Source organism: Neolamprologus brichardi, chromosome 7 (genome assembly GCF_056152115.1).
Source record: "Neolamprologus brichardi isolate AB-2024 chromosome 7, ASM5615211v1, whole genome shotgun sequence".
Taxonomy (NCBI): domain Eukaryota; kingdom Metazoa; phylum Chordata; class Actinopteri; order Cichliformes; family Cichlidae; genus Neolamprologus; species Neolamprologus brichardi.
In genome coordinates this window covers 27,075,888-27,099,625 of record NC_142110.1, presented here as the reverse complement: position 1 = coordinate 27,099,625, position 23,738 = coordinate 27,075,888, and the positions used below count along the sequence as shown (strand labels likewise).

The following is a 23,738-nucleotide window of genomic DNA, read 5'->3' as shown; positions in this document are numbered from 1 at the left end:
ATTTGCAGCCAATCGCAGAGCCAGCCTTCCTTCATTCAGTCTGTTGGTGTCACCAGCACCAATGCTGCTCCCCAAGAAGAACCGTCATCATCTAGTCCAACAGTAATGAATGCAGCAGTGCAAAATTTAGTTCTCATTTGATCAGCTTACAGTTATTTTTAAAAATTATTTAAAGATAAATTATTTTAAAAATAACTATTTAAAGATATGGTCTCCCATCTTCTTGTGGTAAATCGATTGGTTCTCGTATAGTGCTTTTCTACTCCACTGCAGCACAATTTGGCAAGCTCATTTTTGCAATGTAAAATTCTTGATTAAATAAGAAGTTAATTTTCTTTTAAAAGCATATAATTTTTCACCGTTTGATTACTTTCCAGATGAAAAGATAAGACTTTTAAAGAGAGAAAATGCTTTAATGCAGCCTGGGCAGAAAAATAATTAAATCAGGAACGGTGACTGAACTTAAACCCTAATTTTTAAGTTTGTATTTTGTTGCATTTCCTCGAGGCTAAGCTACTTAGACTGAGTGAAAAACTTATTACTTTGGTATAATTGGGAGCCAGGATGTAGGAGGTTACAGGTTGCTTTCACAATAGAATGAATCAAATATTTGCATGACAGCTGCGTAATCATGGATGTGTTTTGGCTTTTGTCAAGTGTGTGAAAAACCTTTGGACTGTTTTTCTCTCTTAAATGGGAAGGTAATTACAGTCCTTGCCATTGTACAGAATTAAGTCAGCGGTGATCTCTCAGAGCAGATCTGAATATACGGGTCATTACTGTGTCAGAGCAATTTCCGCAAGTATTCTTGTAAGACTGGTAACTGAATAAAGCCACCCAGTGTGTGCATTTTACCAGCAGCATTTTGAATGCTTCTGTAAGTGAGGATTGCTCTTTAGGTGAGAAAAGGTGTGTTTGATTTTCCTGCAGCTGTGGCTTGTTGGTGGAAGGTGTGAAGGAAAATCATTTAATGAACATTACAAAGAAGGAACCTGATTTTTTTTCCAACTCTTTGAAGTTCAAAGCAGAGCCCTGAACTCTGTCCTTGTATTCAGGACTTCACCAGTAAATTGGTGCCTTTGAATAAATAAATGTTTTACCCTCTTTGAGTTTTGCACTTTTGTTAGCACATGTCCTTTGACCTTACATTGTGGTGTTGTCAGCTGAATTAAAGCAAGGCATTTTAGATCTGTCAACAAGCAAACGGCTAACACGTAAACTAATCTGAAGGTGAACACACAGGTATGAAAACCATAAACTGTTCTTGTTCAGAGTATCTGTAGCTAAATTAACATAGTATAGTTTTTATTAGTATCTTTTCAGGGGTATGGCTGCAACTGAAAAGAAAAATGTTTAAAGATGCTCCTCAGAGTATTTTCTTGGCCTTGTTGACTTCAAAAACAGACTTGAAAAAGCTTTCTCCAGGAATGTGCTCTAGCAGTCAAAGGTCACTTTATACATACTACAAAATCCAGTACACAGATCTTTACATGGTTTATTCATTTTAATGCTGCAAAGTCATGTACGTTTGCAATGTTTGCAGTGACTTTGTAAAATGTTGCATGTTTTATAAAGTTCTGTGCGTGTTTGTACATTGACCTACAAAAAAAACAATGAATTACAATAGTTCAATTGTGAAGAAACAAAGGCATGAATAATCATTTCTAATTCCAATTTAGTAGAAAGCAGGTGAGAGAGAGCCTGGAGGTGCCTGAGATGGAGGTATTCTCTGGAGAGAAGAGGAATAAAAATCAGTAGGAGCAAGGCAGAATACATGTGTATGAATAAAAAGGAGATAGTTGGACAGGTGAACATGCAACGAGTCGATATAGTGAAGGCAGATGAGTTCACACATTTGGGGTCAACCTTCCAAAGCAAGGGGCAGTACACAAGAGAGATGAAGAGGAGATTCTAGGCAGGGTGGAGCAGGTGGAGACTTACAAGATGGTAGTGAGACCTGCTATGATCTGTGGTTTGAAAATGGTGGTGACACTAGCAAAAAGCTAGGAGACAGAGCTAGAGGTGTTAGAGCTGAAAATGTCAAGGTTTTCCTTGGAAGTGGTAAGAATAGAAGGGATTAGAAATGAATACATCAGAGGAACGGCCTGAGGTTGAGCAAAATTCGAGAGGTAAGGCTGAGATGGTTTGGACATTTGCAGAAAAGGGATGATGGATATATTGAACAAAGGATGCTAAATATGGAGCTGCCAAGCAGGAGATGGAGAAGAAGAAAACCATGGTGGTTGTAGTGAATGATATGAAGAGGACTAGTGTGACAGAGCAGGATACTAGTGATAGGGTGAAATGGAGTCACCCCTATCAAGTCAGGCAATAACACTGAGGTAGTCATCTGATCTCAACCTAATATAGTATGTGTTTTGGTTGTTAAATACAAAAACTGGTGTTGTTCATCAGGTCTGGACTTCATGCACTCATAGAATGCAAACGATTTTGATCCAATTTATTTAAAATTGTTCAATTACTTTTGAATCTCTGACGATCAGCACTTTGTAGAAAAATGGCTGTAATTTCTAAATACTCAAATCAATGCTTATGTTAGCCCCCTTGAAACAAAGCATTTTTGCATTTCAAAAACATCCTGATTGATTGATTTAAAATCTAATTTTGTCATTGTCCGGTGTTGAAGCAGCCAAACTGATAAATATTTAGAGCTGATAGTTTGGGCCTTCGACTTATCCCTAGCTATTGTTTTCTCTTCTCATAATTATCTTTGTCCTGTTTGGTTTGTTTCTGTTTCTTACAGCAATGGTACACTGACTCCATGAGGGCGATATGTGTTTGGCTCACTGATAGACTGGACCTGCAGCTGCACATGTATCAGCTGAAAACACTCATCAACATTGTTAAGGTAAATAAACGTGAAGTATGTAAGAGAGACCAAGCCTAACCATTTGATAGACAAAGATGTCCATTTTTCCAAAAGGGATTGTTTGTCATTCAAAATGACCTATTGCGTTCAGCTACCACATTTTAAGCCATCTTTTCTTTAAAGTTTAAAAAAAAATGGAGGGAATCACCCGAGACTGGCTTCATTCAATTAAAGGAACATCTTAGAATCTGGCTTATTTGTGCAAAAAGAGTCAGATCTGACAAAAAGGGAAAGGAAGAAATAATAAAGACAACTCGAGCCGCATTGACGTGTCCTTGTAAGTAGCAGTGTGAAAAGGCGGGGAGACGTGAAGGAAAAAAAATGCTCAATTGTGGGCTGTTGCTGCTTCCAACTCTCTTTGTCTTTTCATTGGTTGCTAATATATAGAGTTTAACTTGAAAGCAATGAGACAACGAATTATAATAGCCCTCATGTAAGGTGCAAACATTCTTCCTTGCATGCTATCGTCTGTCGCCCTGGTATGGCACATAAAAGACTGCACGTCCTTGGGCCTCAGTCTTCCTGTTTTTGTCCTTTCGAACAGTGAATGGCACACACCTTATCCTGCTTAATACATTCCAGAGATGGTTTCTGTATTTTCTTTTTCTATTCCTTCTCTTTTTATCTTCCTCTCACCTCAACAGAAGACCTATCATGACTTCAGGTTGCAGGGAGTCCAGGACAGCACACTGAACATCAAAAGCTATGAAACCATCTACAACAGGCTGACGATGGAGGAGGCTACTGTGGCTGTCAAGGCAGGTGATGGCCTACGGGGCATCAGCACAAGAGACAGTGATGTAGAGGATGACTAAACACACATCTGCACACAACCGGTTACTGCTTGATTATTATCCTCTGTAATGGACATTTGATTGCAGTCTGTGACACACTACTACACTTCACTAAGTAATTCACACAAATCTGAAAGAATAGTTAACAGATTTTTTTTTTCTTGTACTGTGGCTGAAATATTGCTGTGGTCAAGTTATCAATTAGTGCTAGATTGCATTGGCCAGAGAGATGCTCTATTCTGCTGTAGTTGTTTTGCTAACAGCTCATCAACAACTGTTGACACTCTTGGCATTCAGAAACCTCAAAGTTTTGGTTTTACATCTCCATGGTATTTTCTCCACTATTTCAGTTCTTGTCTGATTTACAATTATATACAATTTATTTCTATAACATAGTGATGCACAACATGTGCACATATGTTAGAATTCTTGAAATCAGTAAATAAAAAGACATAAATCTAAAGTAAATGTAGTGAGATGCAGTATTTTTTTCTGAAATGTAATAAGGTACAAAAGGGGTCAAATGGGTCAGAAATTAGATGTACAAATAGACTCAAGGTCAGCTGGAGTTTGCAATGGTGGTTTGAGGGAAAGTATCTCAAAATTTTTAATCCTTTTGAGTCACACCAGGTGATAACGTACAAAACTTTCTATATTAATAATGTGCAAATTTGGCATATGGAGGGGAGGGCTAAACACAAAAAATACCTAATGAGAGCTTATCATTTCCTTATAGCTAAAAATTGGTTACTGATTCCCCCGTTTCCACTACATAGCCAAGTTTGAAACTATGGAGCTTTTTAGCCATTACTGATAAACCATCCTGGTAGGTATAGTGCACTGCAGGTTAGCTGTACTATATAGTGTTTATATGTAATATAGAGTTTACACACATTCACACAAATATGCAATATGAGATGCTATGAGTGTTTTCCAGTCCACCTCATGATAGAGCTAACAACACAATAACCAGTCGTAGCAAAGGAGGTGAGTCAGTCTGGCAACAGCCCAAGTTATGTTAACAATATTTAGTTGTTATGGGTGTATTATTTCTATTCTACTCTACATAGTCTTACTTCATTATAGGGGTGACTGTAGGCAACGAGGTACAGTCACCCAATTGGAAGTATGGTGGTTCCATCCCTGGCTGCTCTAGCCTATATGCCAAAGTATCCTTGGGCAAGATACTCAACCCCAAGTTGCTCTCTGATTTTGGTCATCAGAGTATGAATGTGTGTGATTGATAGACAGAACGCACTAATGCATTAGATGTGACTATCAGTGCTTCACAGATTCTCTGCTGTTTGATTTATGGACATACAGCCATGCTCTGGTGCAACTTTGTATAGTAAAGCTTAGCAATTGGAGGCGCTTTCTATTATGCCTTTGCTCACAGCTGTAGCCTAACGTTGGAAATGCCCTGTACCCCAGATTAAAACAAAATGTTTGCTAGTTATTTATTTCCTTCAGCCGTTTGCTGCATTATACAGTACAACCTATAATGATTCTACTCACATGTAAAAATTGCTAAGCTAATAGCTAATTTCTCCCTTCATGGTAAGTGAATGGACACATTCAACTGGTACTGAAGTAATGCATTTTTAGGGGTGTGGCTACATGTAGATGCTGACAAAGGCACCTGTAGCTCGTCTTTGCTTAGGTTTTACATCAGCAAATTTAAGTTACTGATGTCTTGATGCATCATCCAGGTAAGGAAAACCCCAAAAGTTGTTTCTGTTCATCTGTTTGTAGTTGAAGATTTCATCACTCATCTAAGTGACTTCTTCAGTCTCAGCTGAATGCAGGTTTCCCCAACCTTATAAACAGTACATTTAGATAATGACTGAAACTGATCAGTGGATGTTAATCAATGGTTATGGCAATTTGTATATTAATGGTCAAGAAACTGATTTCACAGCCCAGTTTTCATCAGTAGTGTTAGTTTCAGTGGACCACTGAAATGACAATTGAACATTAACTCTCAAGTGATCAAGCTACTTAAGACTAAAATGATCAAATGGGGTCATTTCATCCAAGTTTCAACCACCAGGTGATCTTGCAGCATTTTGAGGTAGTCCTCCTTGTTCCATCTGCTTTGTGCACCAGTGCCATTGTACCAGTACCACTGGCAGAAGAATAGCCCCAGAATAATGGCATGCTTCAATGCCATCATACTCTTTAGCCCCAGAGCATGCTTGACAGTTGATACAGTATATTTAGTTTTGAAAGCCTCACAGTTACTCCTCCAAGTATACCTTTTATCATTCATATCATTGTGGCCAAATAGCTCTATTTGTTTCGTCTGGCCATAAACCTTTCTCCAGAAGGCATTTGGGTTGTGCATGTGGGCAGCTGCGAATTTTAGCAAATTCCAACTGTATATTTAACGTAGCTTTCCATTGTCCTTGCCACACCAATGAGCCAATTCCTGTTTAAAAAAAACAAAACAATATCATACATAATAATTTCCATGCTTAAATGCTTATAAATTATGTTGTGCAATTTAAAATGTGATTTGTAGTCATCCTTCAAGAGCCAAGCTTCAATGTTTAAAGTTCATGTCAGAAGCTCTGCTACATACTGATTTCAGTGTATTCTTCAGATCAAATGTTTGCAATAATCTGCCAGTTAATTTAACCTTCTGATCATGTTTGTGTCGGTCCTAGTCCGGGGTCTTTTACCCAGCAGTTTGAATTTTAAGATATTTCGAGTTTTTCCTGTGAGCTCATGATTTGCTCTTTTGGATGTTGAGACCTAACTTATATCATAGCTCTTCATCTCTGTATCTACACTGAGTTCCAAATTATTATGCAAATTGTGTTTAAGTGTCATAAAGATTAAATATGTTGTTTTTCAATTAAACCCATGAATGGAATTGTGTCTCAGGGCTCTGTGGATCACTGAAATCAATCTCAGATACCTATGATCATTAGTTTGCCAGGTGAGCCCAATTAAAAGAAAAACCACTAAAGAAAGATGTTCCACATTATTAAGCAGACCACCATTTTCAAGCAATATAGGAAGGAAAAAGGATCTCTCTCATGAAATAGTTGAATGCCTTGGACACATAATGAAAACCAGAGATATTTCACGAAAATTTAAGCATTATCACCATAATGTTAAGAGATTTGTGGCTGAGTCAGAGCACACACGGGTTCATGCAGATAAAGGCACAATGAGGAAGGTTTCTGCCAGACAAATACTTCAGATTAAGAGAGCAGCTGCTAAAAGGCCATTACAAAGCAGCAAACACATATTTTAAGCTGCTGGTGCCTCTGGAGCCCTGCGAACATCAAGGTGTAGGATCCTCCAGAGACTTGTAGTTGTGCATAAACCTTATATTTGGCCACCCCTAACCAATGCTCACAAGCAGAAACAGCTGCAGTGGGCCCAGAACTACATGAAGACTAATTTTCAAACATTCTTGTTAACTGATGAGTGCAGCGCAACCCTGGATGGTCCAGATGGATGCAGTGGTGGATGGTTGGTGGACGGCCACCATGTCCCAACAAGGCTGTGTCGTCAGCAAAGAGGTGGTGGAGTCTTGTTTTGGGCCGGAATCATGAGGAGAGAGCTGGTCGGCCCCTTTAGGGTCCCTGAAGGTGTCAAAAGGACCTCTGCAAAGTATGTGGAGTTTTTGACTGACCACTTTCTTCCATGGTAGAAAGAGAAGAACTGTGCCTTCTGCAACACAACCGTCTTCATGCAAGACAATGCACCACCTCATGCTACAAGGAATGCCTCTGTATCAATGGCTGCTATCAGCATAAAAGGAGAGGAACTCATGGTGTGATTCCCATTCTTCCCTGACTTCAATCCTATTAAGAACCTTTGGAGCATCCTCAAACAAAACAATATGAGGGTGGGAGACAGTTCACATCCAAACAGCAGCTCTGGGAGGATATTCTGACATCCTGCAAAGACATTCAAGCAGAAACTTTCCAAAAACTCACAAGTTCCATGGATGCAAGAATTGTGAAACTGCTATCAATTAAGGGGTCCTATGTTAATATGTAACTTGGCCTGTTAAGATGCTTTTGATTGAAATGGCTTTTGATTTCACTAAAATTGATCTACTAATGCTGCAAATTTGACAAATGGCCATTTTCAATTCTCTACAATCTATAAAATGTTTTGACACTCTGTGTTCGTAATAATTTGGAACAGTGCATTTTAAGTTTTTTATTTTTGAAAATCATACTGTTTTCGTTGGGAGGTTTGTTCAATAACATTTGAATTATACTCTAATGGTTGATGACTCGAAAATTATGTTGACTGTCATTTGAATCGACTATTTAGGAAAAACAGAGAAAAATATTATTTGCATAATAATTTGGAACGCGGTGTAGTCCTTTCAGTATGATAGTATTAGTCATGTCTCCATGTTTATCTCTGTCACTGTGTGAAGTTCACGTCTTAGTCTTATTTTGATGGTTCCTTGTCTTGTGCGTGTTGTGTTTTGCTTCCCCTTTTCTCATTAGTTATTCTGTTCTGTTTATTCTGTTGCCTCCCAAATTTTTTTGTGTGCAGTTGAGTCCTCGTTATTTTGTCCTCCCTTACATTTTTTTTCCCTCAATGATTTGTGTATTTGGTATTTGATTAATTGTTCCTGGTTTCCATCTTGTTTGTTTTGTAAGTTCTTAAGTAGTAAAGCTGGTATATTTCTGATATGTTTTGCTAAATTTTCCAGTTATTTTTAAATGCATGAAATATCAAAATATAAGTTACAAAAATAGACTGAATTGACACGTAAAATGTAAGATAAGATGTAAAACCTGTAACGGTGAATAACCTTAGAGACTCCTGGGGACAATTTGTTTGACAATTATTTTCATGCTATTTTGGCTGTACTTAGTGAATATAGCTAATATTTGCCAGAATATATGAATGTTTATTTTCTTTTATAATTGTTTTGTCAGTTCTTTAAATTGGCCTAAAATAGTTAAGCTACGCAAAAACTAAGCTACGCCACCTTTTACCCTGTGGCCAAAAAATACTGAAAAATATTGTAAATAAAATTTTTTATCCCACATTTATCTTGACATCAACAAATGCATTCCTTTATGTTAAGTAGTTTATGCAGCCATGGTTAGAAGTATGAGCAGTAGTGCAGGATCAGTCATTTTGGAGATGCCAAGACTTTAGAGCACACAGGAGGCTCTGGAAATAATCATACACTATGAGTGTAAAGATGGCACCTCATCCTCCTCTGAGGACTCTGAGGCTGATACGAAGGAGGCTTCAGAGGTAGAAATAGATCAGCTGGAGTCCAACTCTGACTCATCTGAAGGTGAGAGCGGAGTGGAGAGGAGATGGTTGAAACAGTGAGTGGATGGACTTTTCCATCACCTCAGCTGGAGTCCCTCTTCTTTAAAGGGTTCAAATCCAAAAGCTATAATTAATATTTGATATTTATATTTCAGGCTGAAGTACTGTTAAAAGACTGTGTCATTTAAAGTGGAAAATCTTTGTGGGAAGGTGGCATTTTTTCTGCTAGGTCCTTGAGTGTCAGTTTTTGTAAAAAATAAATAAAATAAAAAAATTGACACTGTAGAAAAAATTAAAATGCATGGATAATCATGTACTCCTTAAATGTATTTTATCAAAATCATTTTGTTGTAGTGTAGCTATTTAAGCATACTGGTCTTTAAAGGGTTAAAATGCAAAAACGTAATTAACATTTAATATTTATTGTTCAGACTGAAGTAGTTTTAAAAGAGTTATTTAAATTGGACAAATACAGCATTTTTGGGGAATGTGGCATTTTTTTTGAACTATTGATTCTGAAGGATCATATAAGGGATAAAAAAGAATTAATGGAAAATTGAAGGATTTTCCAATTCATATGGTAAATGGCCTGTATTTGTATAGCGCTTTACTAGTCCCTAAGGACCCCAAAGCACTTTACACAACCAGTCATCCACCCATTCACACACTGGTGATGGCAAGCTACATTGTAGCCACAGCCACCCTGGGGCGCACTGACAGAGGCGAGGCTGCCGGACACTGGCGCCACCAGGCCCTCTGGCCACCACCAGTAGGCAGTAGGTGAAGTGTCTTGCCCAAGGACACAACGACTGAGACTGTCCGAGCCGGGGCTCGAACCGGCAACCTTCCGATTACAAGGCGAACTCCCAACTCTTGAGCCACGATCGCCCCACGATTGTTCCATAAATATGACTAGTTATGGAACACAAAATATTAAAGAATAAAGGGGTAAATGAGAAACAATTTTGAGTTTTAAACAGAAGTGAGGTGTGTCATGTGGGAACTCTGCAGTGCAAAGTCAAAAGTGCATCATTTTCATATCTGACAGGATATAAAGTTGCATGAAGTCCAACTCTGTAGACCTCTGAGACTGAATTGTTCTAGGAAGGGGTAGAGAAAAACTTTCTGGAACATTGAAGGTCGCAATGAATACAGTGGCCTCCATCATCCATAAATGGAAAAAGAAGAACCAGGAATTCTTCCCAGAGCTGGCTACCTGGCCGATCTGACTGATTGGGGTAGAAAGCCGGAGAGGTGACCAAGAACCTGTTGGATCCCAATGGTGACTTTGAGAGAGCTCCAGTATTGCTTTGTGGAGAAAGAAGAACCTAACATACCCTAATACACCACCTATTGGTGTACTTTCTTCAAAAAGTGGCTCCATGAGGACTTGGTAATTATATCAGCATGCAGAATTGGTAGTGGAGCTAAAGTTGAGATATGGTCTCCTGCCACCTGGGGTTGTGATAGTGAAATTTCTGGACTTTGCAGACAAACTACGAGTCATGAAAGCCACAAGTGAAAGGGAACAAATACTCCATGACAACCAGAGAGCCCCAGCCTCCCCTGATGCTCCTGTTGACTTGCAAATGTGGAGTGTGGAATATGGAATAGCTCATCTTGTGAAATTTTTGGAGACGTTCAAGAGGAACCAGACGCATCTTCACACAGCACTGGATGCAGAGCTTGTACACAAACTGAAAACCTTTGGTTCTTGGTAAAGGTGAAGTCTGACAAAACATTCTGACTAATGACAGTATATATCTGGCAAATGTTACCTTCTGTTTTCAAAAGGCATCTTATTACTCGCTTGATGGTAGCCTTAAAGACTGATAAACTGAGTATAAATCAATTAATAGCTTGGAGTGTTTGGCTGCAACAGCTAAAACTATGTGGAATTCTGGTTTGTTTAGCATCACTTACTGTGATGATGACAGGGGAACACCAGTTAGGCTGTTGTTTAAAGCCTTTTGGATACATTTGTTATAGGAGGGAAGGGTGTATTTCACTTGGGGAAATTTTTTTTAATTTAACCCAACATCACAGCAAAGCATGTAAAAGACGAGCTGGTCAACCATGTGGATGTCATGCTTTGTCTCACGTGAGCGTGAAATGGACGTGCATGCAGAAGTTAGAGTAAGCTGAGTTCCATCAGTGGGCAATGTTTTATTTCAAGCCAAAATGAAAACAAGCATGTAAAGAGACATTACTAACACATTTACATGTAAATTTATTTGCCATCTAGCTTAATCTTACCTAAGAAGGAGCCTGAAATGTACTTCATACCTTTCCTGGTTAGCAACATTTTTGCTCAACTATATTATCTCCCCCTCCTGGTATGCAACTTCTCCATGTGTGCATTTCGCACCTAAAAGAGGCAAAGTGTAACATCCACACAATGAACCAGTGTGTCTATTACAAGCTTTGCCCTGTTGATTAATTACAAGGTCATATGTCCTCTGAACTTTAGTTTACCTCTTGGAATGTAAATGACTAAAGCAAGTCATGAGTAGAATAAGACGATGGAAAGCTAAAATAATCCATCTACAGAATCCCATGGATAACTGTGGCCACACACACACACACACACTGGGAGTGGAAACGCCTCAGAAACATGAACAGCTAAAACTAATCACAATGATGAAACAAAGAAAGTAAAACTAAATACAAGGCGCAAAAAGAAAACAACTAGCAAAATAACACAGAAACTAACGTGACTCAACAAAATACAAGGGAAGAAAAGGGTAGCACGAAACTGAAACTCAAGAAACTGAAAATCTCTAACCATATGAGTCTACTTCTAAATGTACCAAAACTAACAAAGACAGTTAAATATAAGACTGAGAAAACTAATAATTTTTATAATATTTTCTGCTTGACTATCTCCAATCTGCATAAAAATTTTATGGTACCAACTTTGAACACAGGAAAGGAGCCTGAAAGCTGAAGGCTCTTCCTCTCATGGTACTTTTGGAAAGTCCCTCCTCCATGCTTCACAGTGGGACCATGCATGTAAAGGCCATCCATGCACCCTTTCTTGCAAAGACACGGCGGGTGGAACCAAAGATCTCAAATTTGGACTCATCAGACCAAAGCACAGATTTCCACTGGTCTAATGGCCCAAACAAATCTCTTCTGCTTGTTGCTTTTCCTTAGTAGTGGTTTCTTAGCAGCTATTTGACCATAAAGGGCTGATTCGTGCAGTCTCCTCTGAACAGTTGATGTAGAGATGTGTCTGCTACTGGAACTCTGTGTGGCATTTATCCAGGCTCTAATCTGAGGTGCTGTTGACTTGTGATTTCTGAGTCTGGTGAATTTATCCTCAGCAGCAGAGATGACTCTTGGTCTTCCTTTCCTGGGGCGGTCCTCATATGAGCCAGTTTCATTGTAGCGCTTGATGGTTTTTGCAACTGCACTTGGGGACACATTCAAAGTTGCAGCAATTTTGATTGACCTTCAGTTCTTAAAGTAATGATGGATTTTCATTTCTCTTTACTTATATTATGGGAAGAACCAATCAGCTAAATTCTTACAGTTGTTAAATGGGGCTGTCAGCTGTGGACCATTCTGACTTTTACACAACACAACTGAGAAGACAAGAAATTCCACAAATGAACGCTGACAAGTCACACCTGTGAAGTGAAACCATTTTAGCTGACAACATCATGAAGCTTACTGAGCGAAGGCCAAGGGTTTGTAGCGCTGTCAACAAAGCAGAGGGTGGCTACTTTCAGGAATTTAACATATCAGACATATTTAGAGTTATTTATCAATATTTTCTTTGCTACATAATTCCATATATCTTGATATGTCTTCGGTGTGTATCTACAATGTAGAAAGTAGTAAAAATAAAAAACGAATGTGAAGGTGTTTAGACTTGTGTGTGTGTGTGTGTGTGTGTGTGTCTTCGTGGGGACGAAAAATTGGTAGTTTACTATACTTGTGGGGACAAACAGCCCTCATGGGGACCAAAATCCCGGTCCCCACAAGTTTGAAGACATTTTTCAGACTCAAAATGTGGTTTTAGTGTCAGGGTAGCAATTAGGTTATGGTTAGGTATGTGTGTGTTTGTGTAATTTAATGTTTGTTTTCAGTTTCAGGGAAAATCATCTAAAATTTGAGAAACAGTGTTGGATATGTAGCATCTTTATTCAATAGGTAACTAACACAACAAGCATGGTGGAGATCTGAGTCATTTCCAGACAGACCAGAAAGTTTTTTTAAAAATCCAAGGATTAATTTCTTTTTTGTAATAAAATCCTCAGTAATGCCTAACAACTAAAAACTCACAAAACATTTATCACTCACATAAAAATCAATAAGACAATCTGAGTCAGCAGACGATAGGACACACATTCTCCAGGTCACTAATATCATGATAATTCTTAGCAAAATTCATGGTCTTGTTTATATTATGTTCTCATTTAAAATGTATTAAATAAAAAAAATCTTAAAATATTTTCAAAATAAATCTGTCACCGATTAATCAAAAGAAGTACCATTAAATCAACAAGACTTTTTATTGGCATTCTGTTCAGAAATTGGTAAAGACAAATACTTTCTCCTGTAACTGTTTGAGGAGGATAAAATAAAACAAGTAGAACAGGTTTGGAGTTCTACTTCTAACGTTCTAAAGTTATTATTTTAAAAAATAAATTTAGTTGCGCAGTATAAAATAAAGTTAAGAGAAATTAATATTTCAAGAACAAAATGTAAGAACTGAATTAACAGGGGGAAAAAATAACACCGCGAAAATCCAGGGTAGGTTGGCAGAATAACCTACTCCTTATGATGACACTCATAATTATTTTTAAAAGTATTGTTTATTAGTTCAGTTCAAAATATGAAGTGGTGAAAAGTCAGTTTACACAGAAGCAGCGTCTATGCGGCGCTAACACGACAGTGGTGTATTAGAGGCTCTGGCATAAGAAGCCTTTATAGGCAAAAAAAAAAAATCAATGAAACAACAATAATTTATCATAATTGTTATTAATATTGATATTAATATTATGGCTAATTATTTAGACGTAAATGTAATTAACTGACAGACATCACAATATTTTGAAGTGATTTAACGTGTTGCTTAATGAAAATGATAATAAAAATAGGAATAAAAATTATAATAACTCTCAGAACATGACTTATAATATAATTAATAAGTCTTGCGGTGTTTCTAGCAAAAAGAAGCAAAAAGGAAACTTGGCTAAATAGAGTAAAACTGCTGCTGTGATCTTTCAGTATATACGAGACGTGGCCTGACGCTCAGATGTGAAGATCTTAGTAATTAACGTAAGTATAACTGTGTGTGTGTGTGTGTTTGTGTGTGTGTGTGTGTGTGTGTGTGTGTGTGTGTGTGTGTGTGTGTGAAAAATACAACAATGTGGGAACATTTCTAATTTTTAGGATATTTAGTGTGTGTGTGTGTGTGGGGGGGGGGGGGGGGTTACGCACACCCAACATTATACGCTTATAGTGCTATTATTATTATTATAACTTCAATTAAAAATGATAAGTTGTCTAATACTTCTATGGCATAGCAAAGAAACTCGGCTGGGCAGATTAAAACTGGTGCTGTAAGGCTTTAGTAGATAAGTGAGGAGAGACGTGGCCTCACGTTAACACTGCAATGTCTCTTGCTTTAATAATGGGCGCATAATAATTTATTTTATCACACTTTTATTACGTGTAAACGAATACTTCATTTGTTGAGCCTCTGTGACCCCTGACTCATTAAAAACCATCGTCCAAGAACACACAAACATTCAACTTCCATCTAATTCCCTCATTATTTAAAACAGTTTGACTTAAAAACAAAACAAAACATTATTACATTAAGCCAACTGAGAGACACTGAAGAAGAAAAAGAAATGCGTGTACTATACTAATAGTCAACCAACACAAATACCTTGTTAACCTTTTCTTTTCTGATGTGACTGTGTTCACTCTAATTTCTGCTGTCGCTCCCTGGGCCCTCGACGGTCACTTTTATTTCTCTTCATCTTTTGTTCAAACCCTTGAAGGGCAAATTCAGCTCAGTCCACTCCGAACCTGCCCATTCACTCTCTGCCTCCATCACTGACAGGATGGAGCTATTGTTGTGGGTTCGTGCGCCATTGGTTTCATTCATTCATCCTGTGGAATTTGCGCTTCAGCCCACCGGCTCTGTGCTTTGTGGATAAAAGAGTTGCTTGTATTCGTGTGACTGGAAAAAAGGATAAGACTCGATAGGGGAGAGTGAGCATTTTCACTGCAGATTTCTGTCCATCTCTTTGTCTCGAGTAGTCGCTTTTTTCAAACCGCTTTTTAAGATTTAAAAATCTGGTGCATAAAAGAAAAAAGGGGCGCTTTGAGTTAAAGTTGTTGATTTCTAAACCCATCCAGACTGACATCAATGACATCAAATCCATTTTCTGCTCAATATCTCGATCTGTTTTCTGTTTTGAATTCAACTACATGACATGTCCCTGTCTTCTTTGAACCGTGCGTAAAAGGGCTGGGTTTTGAGAGCCAAAGACGTGTCCAAATCTGATCTAAAACACTGACAGTTCCTGACCCTGCAGCCGCTGCGCGTCTGGCTCATCACGATTTAAAAAAAAAAAAGATGTCACGTAAAACCACAAGGGGACCTGGGATTTACCAAGTACCTTTCAGTTGAGCAGGAGTCCTGCCAAGTAAAGAACACTTTCCTCCTCCTCTTCCAGCGGCGACAAACGCAGAGAATCGACAGAGGAGAATTGAGCAAATTATCTACTTTTCCACTCTCCTTCTTGGACGGTAACGATCGGCAAGGTCTCGGCTCTTGCCCCACCGATATCGAACGAGCCTTGGGCGCCCTGATTGTAGTCAACAACCAGGAAAGCAGGGCCTGTGTTTTGGTGGGGGTGGGGTTGGGGGATCCCTGGCGGATGATGTCCTTTTCTGCGTGCCGGTGAGGAGCAGCGCCGATCTCATCTTCTTTCCAGCAGCTTTAGTTGTTGTTGTCGCAACCCGGTTGATGCGGAGGTGATGGACGGTCCTCTCCGCCGCCCAGCAGGGATCCTTGGCTCCCCCACGGCTTCAGGGAGCCAACCTGCGGGCTCAGAAATGCTCACCTCCGGCGGCAGCAGCAAGCCTCTCGCTTTCTCCATCGACCGGATTATGGCCAGGACACCCGAGCCCAAGTCAATACCGCTCCCCAACTGGTTTCAGTCCGCTCCAGTGGGGAAACCCGAAGCATATCCGTCCTCGCTGCATTGCATGATCCCGCTGGTACCGCTCGGCTATGAGCCGGGACACCGGCTCAGTATCGCAGGGCTGGATCCGGGCCACTTAGACGCGTCTTCTCTCCCAGCTCCCGCAGAATTTTTGGGGTTTGGGCTAAACTATAAAAATCAACAAGAAGACACTGCTGTCAGCCAAACCACCGGGCAGTACAAACTCTTCAGACCCAGGGTGGTAAACCAGTCCTCCTTTCCCACGATGGGCACTGTTTGCTACCTGAATTGCAGCGGGGATTCCGGAGCGTGTCCACCGCCGGCTGGCCTGGTGAACCTGCACCCTATGGCCTCGTACCTGTTCACTGCCCGACATAAAGCCTTCATGGCAGAGAAGAGCAAGACCGGCATGCAACAGGCCGCGGAGCGGTACGCGGGTTCCGGCGTGCAGGCCTTCAAGGATCTATCTCCGAACCAGATTCACTACATAAAGCAGAGGGACCAGATCCTGAGTGACAAGATTTTCAAGGGCTCCGCGACAGCTGCAGCGGCAAGTGCCAGGCTCAGCGGCCCCTGTCCCGGTAGCAAGCCCAAAGTTTTTACCTGTGAGGTCTGCGGTAAGGTGAGCGTCAGCGCGGATGATTGAATTTATTTACTCTTTATCCACAGAAGGAAACTGAAAATGGATTTATTTTCAGAATTGATGTTAGTTATCTCTCACCCTCTTTTTTTTTTTTTTTTTTTTTTTTTACGAACAAATTCGGAGGTTTTTCAAGATATTTTAAACAAGTAATCTAGTGCACGTCAAATGTTGGATTTGATTAGTTATTAGTGTTTAACTTACAAATACTCGATCATTTTATATAAGGTTAAGTTTTGTTTAATAGATGTGTTTAGGGTTAGATAAATAATATAGTGTCCGATACACTCGGTCACTCTATATTATCTAAACAACCTTAAAAAAGGAACTCTGACTAAAAAAACAAACAAAAAAAAAAGTATTCGACATATGTATGCATTAAAATAAAAATGCATACATAAGTCGACTAGAATTTTTAGAGTGTGCAGACCCGGAATTTATTTCGCAAAATTAATAAACGGAGTCCCGGAATGGAAGCGCAGAGTACATATATTAAGGGAAAAAAAACAGAGGTTTGCTGTGGTTATTTGAAATAACAGATGGAATTGATCAAATTTAACATTTGTAATTTCTCTAAAACTCATTTTAAAAGGACCAAATTACCGTAATGCCTACTTGGTGAGTTGTTTAGGAATTTAAATTTTGGCTCATGCTGTGCATCTTTAGAGATTTGTTATTGTGTTACAATGGACCCATTCCGTGTATTCCAAGTCCAATAAATTACCCCCAACAGATTACACATAATTAGACTTAATCTAATAATTACAGGCACTCATTCTTCTTCTTCTTCTTTTCCACATAATTAACGTTTAACTGAGCAATGTAGCAATGTAGTCGGCTGACATTTTATTATTTTATTATTATTATTAAAATAATAATGATTATATTTTTCTTGTTGACAAGGTGTTGCTTTTTGTTTATTTATTTGTTTTGTCTCGGGTTTCCCCCCTCCTGTTCAGGTCTTTAACGCGCACTACAACCTGACCCGCCACATGCCCGTACACACAGGCGCTCGACCATTCGTGTGCAAAGTTTGCGGGAAGGGATTCCGACAGGCCAGCACGCTGTGCCGGCACAAAATCATCCACACTCAGGTAGGATGAGTTCAGTCATTCATCTCGGGTTTTTTTTTTTAAATGTTTTTTGTTTTGTTTTTTAATGATGGTTTTAAATGTTATGTTTGATTATTATTTCGCTGATCTCTGCAAGTTTTGAAATGTTATATTCTCTGTTTTATTGACCGTTTAAATATCAACCAAAGGTCGCGATAAAGTCGGTCACTCTTTATTATTCTGTTTATTGATTTATTTTTGTTTAATATGTTTCACCTCTGAATCGTACGCAGACATTTAATCACACTGAAGTACGATCATTAATTTATTTAAGTAACTACCAGTTCGATTGTTTTCAGTCATATGATTTAATATGCGTTTGGTGGGCGGGGCTTCAGCGTGGCGTTCGGATTGCAGGTTTAGACTCAAAAATCGATTTCTGTTTTATTTACCCCTGTGAGGTGTCACTTTCACAGAGGAAATTAATTACGCGCTAATTATGTTTGTTTCGCTTAAAATATAAATTAAGCATAAAAATTATTCATCTTTGTGCACTATCATATTAATGAATTTGATTCTACACATTATATACATTATCTGTGAATGTATAAGGTCCTTGTGCATCTCTGCAAGATTATTTTGTATTTTTTGGTGCTATTTTTTTTTATTTATGGCACATTTTCCACAGAGTTACTTATTTTCCCACCTGTAATTTTTTACAGGAAAAGCCTCACAAGTGTAACCAGTGCGGAAAAGCCTTTAACAGGAGTTCAACCCTCAACACGCACACACGCATCCATGCGGGATACAAACCATTCGTGTGCGAGTTCTGTGGGAAGGGATTTCACCAAAAAGGTGAGACGGTAAAAAAAGAAAATGGATCAGTATTTTCTTATTTGTTTTTTCTCCTTTTTCAAGAACTACATTTAATATATCAACCAAAACATCTTGATTAGAAATTTTATTCCAAGAATCCGTTACACTTTTTAGAGCGGTGTTAAATCCTAAAAAGCAAAAGATCCCCAGAGAAGAGCCACATCCTCACTATACAGCTGGACTGAACTCACAGGTCAAACAACACAGAGCGAAAACATGATAAATTCATTGGCATAAAGAGGGAAAAAAACAACAAAAACAAAAGGTGTTGATATGTAACAGAAGTGGGTGCGATGGACAAATACAGCGGGTCTGAGTCTAAATCCGTTTAAAGTTCCCGTGAAGACAGTTCGCTACAGACTCCACACTGTTTATTATATAAAATCATTACAAAATAATGCAAATCGAACATAATTCAGCATATTCAAGACATGCGAATTTAACAGACACAAAAATTATACAGATGCTTGTCCAGCAGCACTATTTTGTTTTCCTGTTTCTTTTTTGTTTGTTTGTTTTGTTAAAATATGTTATGGAAACATAAATGTTTCTTTGTAACTGCCTGTAGCAGAGCTGTTACATGTTGTAAGGCCAAATATTTGGTGCTATTTCAAACCTTCAAACCATGTGGGGCATCTCTGCCAGACACATAGCAGCTAGGGCATCAACAAATGCCCAAGGCCCATTAGAGTGGTAGTTGATGATTGTGTTGTATTTGTTTATGTATGTATGTATTCATAACAATTACCAAAGTTTACTTTCTTGAAATCAGCTGGACTTGTAATTTTAGAAAAGGTTAGTCTGCTATGACGATTAAAACAGTTAAAATTGAAGAGGAATAGCTCCCTGGATTCATCCTGAGATGTTATAGCATCGCATGATATGAAGTGGTAAAAAATGTTCTATAGAAACGCACATTCGTAGTTGTGACATTATATTTGTCTACATGCTTACAGTTTTACTCTGCTGTACTGATGTATTCCCTTTAAACTGTTGTATTGCTACTGCTTTACATCTACTAATACTAATACATCCAATACATCGCCTCATGAAACACACAGAAAACCTTTACGACTAAATGCTTTAAGTAATTTGAGTACATGTAAATTAGATTTTCATTTAAATAAAATTTTGTTACATAGGTACTGTGTAAAATGTTAAATAGAATATGGTACTTTATTTCATTATATTTCATTATTTCATATTTCATTTTCATTATATTCATATTAAGGTTATGTGGGTGATTGTGGTGATGTATTGCACTGGGGTGCATTGCACTGAAAACACTCCTCTGGTTCATATTAACAGGAGGAAAACATATGTTAGTTTTTTGGTTATTTTAAATATCACAGAATTCAGTAGAGGTTCAGCAATAATGCCAAATACTGGATGAATTTTGCTTCTCAAATGTGAACATGTGATCCTTATTTTAGTTGTTAATGTGAGTAAAACTGTATTTTTCACAAATGAAAAACACATATATGTGGCATGATTTCTAATTCTCAGAACAACAAAAACAAAACAAAATAAGCAACATAAATAAATAAATTAAAATAAATAAATATTATAAGGAAAAATATTTGCTGGGCTTTTTCTCCACATGCTATGGACTCATATTATACAGTAATGTATTTATCACTGATAAAAGGTATCCTGATAATTAATAAAATGTTAGTAGTTATTCCCTTCTACCAGTGATAAAAATTGAAATACTAATAATAACATCAATAATAATATTTACTAATAATTGAACAAAGTGCACAAATTCTTAAAATATGTGTGTGAGTGACTGAGTTACATCAGTATGTTATAATTTATTTTTACTTATGCAATTAGTTTATGTAATAAGTTGCAATTTTTACCATAACCATCGATTCAATTTCTGTAGAGGATCATTAAAAACAAATTATGAATCAATATATGAACATTATTAATTATTATTTCATTTTAACCTAAATGTAATGTTAATTAGTTTAAAAAGTAAAACCATTTTAACCATCAATTACCAATTTAATAACTTTTGTACTGCTATAATTGCTTGTTTTTTGTGTTTTGTTTTTTTTGCTTTGGTCCCATTTATGTGATGCTGATACCACTGAGAAAACATACTCTTGGAAACTCTTTGGAATTGTAAAGAAATTCCATGTCTTGATGTCTTGTTAAGTTTCACCCTTTTGCCTCAACACAGGAAACTACAAAAACCACAAGCTGACACACAGTGGCGAGAAGCAGTTCAAGTGCTCCATCTGCAGCAAGGCATTTCATCAGGTGTACAACCTCACCTTCCACATGCACACCCACAACGATAAGAAACCCTTCACCTGCCCAACCTGTGGCAAGGGCTTCTGCAGGAACTTTGACCTGAAGAAACACGTCAGAAAGCTACATGACCCAGCCGGCGCACAGTCTCCCCCACAGATGTAAAAACCTGAACACTGACTCTGAACTCCCAGCACACCAAAATGCATACTCAACAATTACATTTCAGCCAAGCTACATGTAAAATAAGCTACACTTTGGTCCTTAGACTTAAGAAGCCCTGTAGGTGGTAAGGGGAAGGTTTTTCATAAATCAGTCATATGCATGTGTTTAGAATTTGTGCACTTTTTTCATCCAAATTAATGCACCAGTTTATCAGTAAGTGAGACTGGAAAGTAACTAAAATACATTTTTATCATGGTTTTTGCTCCTTCTGTTCTCAAATTACAGATGCTTAAGAGTAAATGTCTTTAAAAAAATTTCCTTACCAATATTAACTAATTGGCTCATTTACTGAAGAACTAATTTGAGGGTTCTTTTGTAACCTTAAATTATTATTTAAAAAATATATATAACTCAATCATATGAATTCTCTCTCAAGCAGCAATGAAGCTCCCTGAATCCTTAAAACTGTGACTATATGTTCTTTATGTATTTCTGACTATGATCAAAGTTTTTAACTGACATCATGTCCTGTGTGTTGTTTCTTGTAATTCTACATGATTTAATGATGTGATATGGGGAGGAGTTACTTATAATTTGTAGAAATTATCATAGATGTCTTCCAAAAATCCCCCTCCCCCACCCCCCACCAGAGAAATCATAACAACAGATGATAAAGTTGTAAAACTAAAGCCAGGCATTTCAGACATGATTTTATTCAAAGTTACAGGTGTTTTAACAAATTTAACAAGAAGACTTTGCCATCTTTAACTGAAGGCTAAAAAACAACAACAACTGGATCACATTCAAATTTAATTTATGTAGTATTTTTCTATTACAATCATATCCTGGCATATAATGGCTACAGATTCCCCTGTAACAGTTGGCCTAGTGTCATGTGATTAAGAGCAGTTTCATTTTGCGTAAAATTGCTAAATAGCACAACTTTTTCACAAAACCCAGTGACTTAAAAGATCAATGCGTCTGCATAGCTCCACCCACAACATGCCTAAACTGAGTTACGTTATCCAGAGGATTTCCTGGATCTGCATAAGTTTCTAATCATTTTTAGATTACATCAAGATGATTTCTCTCAGTTTTTCTTATTTCAATTTGATGTGTATTTGTGAAGATATGTTGCAACGCACAATGCTGTCCATCCAAAAATCATTCCAACTATTCCTGAATCCACATCTGGACTCAATTCTGCTCGCAAATTCTTCATTAAATATCCCAACAAAGAGGCAAAATAAATGAATGACTAAATAAATAAATAATAAGGCAAAAGTCTAAAATGAGATTATCCCTCCTTCTGATGGCATCACTGTGACATATTCACAAAATAATCAATATTATCTATAATTGTTTTTGCAGTCTGAGGAGGGATAGCCATGGCAAAAACCCAACAACTTTTAATTATAACATTTGATTGTGTCCCATTAAATCTATAACAACAGAATTCTTTTGATTGGCACACATGATAGCCAATCATGTTGTTTACTTATGTACCGGGTCGAACTTTGGTTAACTGAAGAGAAGTAGGCAGTAATGCCAGGTGAAACAACACACTGATGCATGTTGTTAGTACGTGTAAAATGTAAAAGAGCTGAATTTGTGTATGCAGATCTATTTAAATTGTCTTTAATCTGACAGCTTCCTGGTACAAAATCTGTGCCCGTGTGATGGAAGAGCGGAAAATGTTCATTCTGTCTTGCTCACTTAACTCAAGGAAACAGCGCATTACCAGTAGTGAGAGTGCGCCTGAGCTGGTTGAGCACTCAAAATGCTTTCTGCTACAAGTCTCATTCACCAAATTACACACACATTCATGCAGCACTTTGTTTAACATTTACACACAGTCACACTCCAATGGATGCATCAGGGGCAACATGAGGAGTTCAGTTTCTTGGTCAAGGATACTTTGATTAAATTACTGGAGGAGCCAAGGATTGAGCCACTTTCCTACTGATCAGTAAACAATCCCTTCTATGACCTTAGCCACAACAACAGACAGGAAGTACATTTTTGCACAAAATCTTTAAATTTAAATAGGATTTTGTCACATATGATTAAATTTCCCTAAATACCCCTTTTACACTTAGCATACCTGACTGAGTCATTTTTTAAACATCCAGTCACAAAAATGTTATTTGCATTTTCATTTGCGATCCAGGAAAAACAAAAAAGGAAAACTCTCTCCTTGAACACTCCAACACAAACCATGACTATGAACTTGAACGTCAAGAAAGAAAGAAAGAAAGTGTGTGTGTGTGTGTGTGGGGGGGGGGGGGCTCCTAACCCCTTTAAAGCCCCGTAGTGGCCCCTTGATACCTGGTCCTGACATGCTCCATGTCTCTCTTAGCTTGCTGGTCAGAGGTTACTTTCATAACCTCGAATTACTAGTCACTTGTTTTGTTATAATGATGGATAATTATTCCATCATTAGTCATCAGTATTATTTTTCAGCCAGAACTCAGGATGTGAGATTACTAGACTAGACAAATGACAGCAGTGAAACAGTGCAGACTCATGTTCAATAAGATTTAATAGTCAAAAGTAAATCTAGTTGCATCTATATTTTTCTTAATATCAGCTAATTCCCTC

The 23,738-nt window shown here is 37.9% G+C and overlaps 2 protein-coding genes across 3 annotated transcripts in view; both read left to right on the top strand.

Moving 5' to 3' along the window:
* Positions 1-4,158, top strand: part of cadps2 (Ca++-dependent secretion activator 2) — a 145,933-nt gene extending 141,775 nt beyond the window's left edge. For both annotated transcript variants that reach the window (XM_035913406.2, XM_006782231.3), the window contains exons 26-27: positions 2,765-2,869; positions 3,535-4,158. In XM_035913406.2, coding sequence (XP_035769299.2) covers positions 2,765-2,869; positions 3,535-3,705 — 276 coding nt within the window. In that variant the 3' untranslated portion in view covers positions 3,706-4,158. The remainder of the gene's footprint in view (positions 1-2,764; positions 2,870-3,534) is intronic.
* An 11,363-nt stretch (positions 4,159-15,521) lies between these two features.
* fezf1 (FEZ family zinc finger 1) lies at positions 15,522-23,452 on the top strand. Its single transcript, XM_006782232.3, has 4 exons — positions 15,522-16,767; positions 17,745-17,879; positions 18,560-18,692; positions 20,902-23,452. Exons 1-4 carry the CDS (start codon positions 15,958-15,960, stop codon positions 21,135-21,137), a joined length of 1,314 nt encoding a protein of 437 aa, XP_006782295.1. The 5' UTR covers positions 15,522-15,957; the 3' UTR covers positions 21,138-23,452.
* Positions 23,453-23,738: the final 286 nt, after the last annotated feature.

Coding starts and splice junctions, on each gene's coding strand:
- fezf1 (XM_006782232.3), top strand. CDS start 15,958: ATGGACGGTCCTCTCCGCCGCCCAGCAGGGATCCTTGGCTCCCCCACG. Junction 17,880..18,559: donor ACAAAATCATCCACACTCAG/GTAGGATGAGTT, acceptor AATTTTTTACAG/GAAAAGCCTCACAAGTGTAA. Junction 18,693..20,901: donor GAAGGGATTTCACCAAAAAG/GTGAGACGGTAA, acceptor GCCTCAACACAG/GAAACTACAAAAACCACAAG.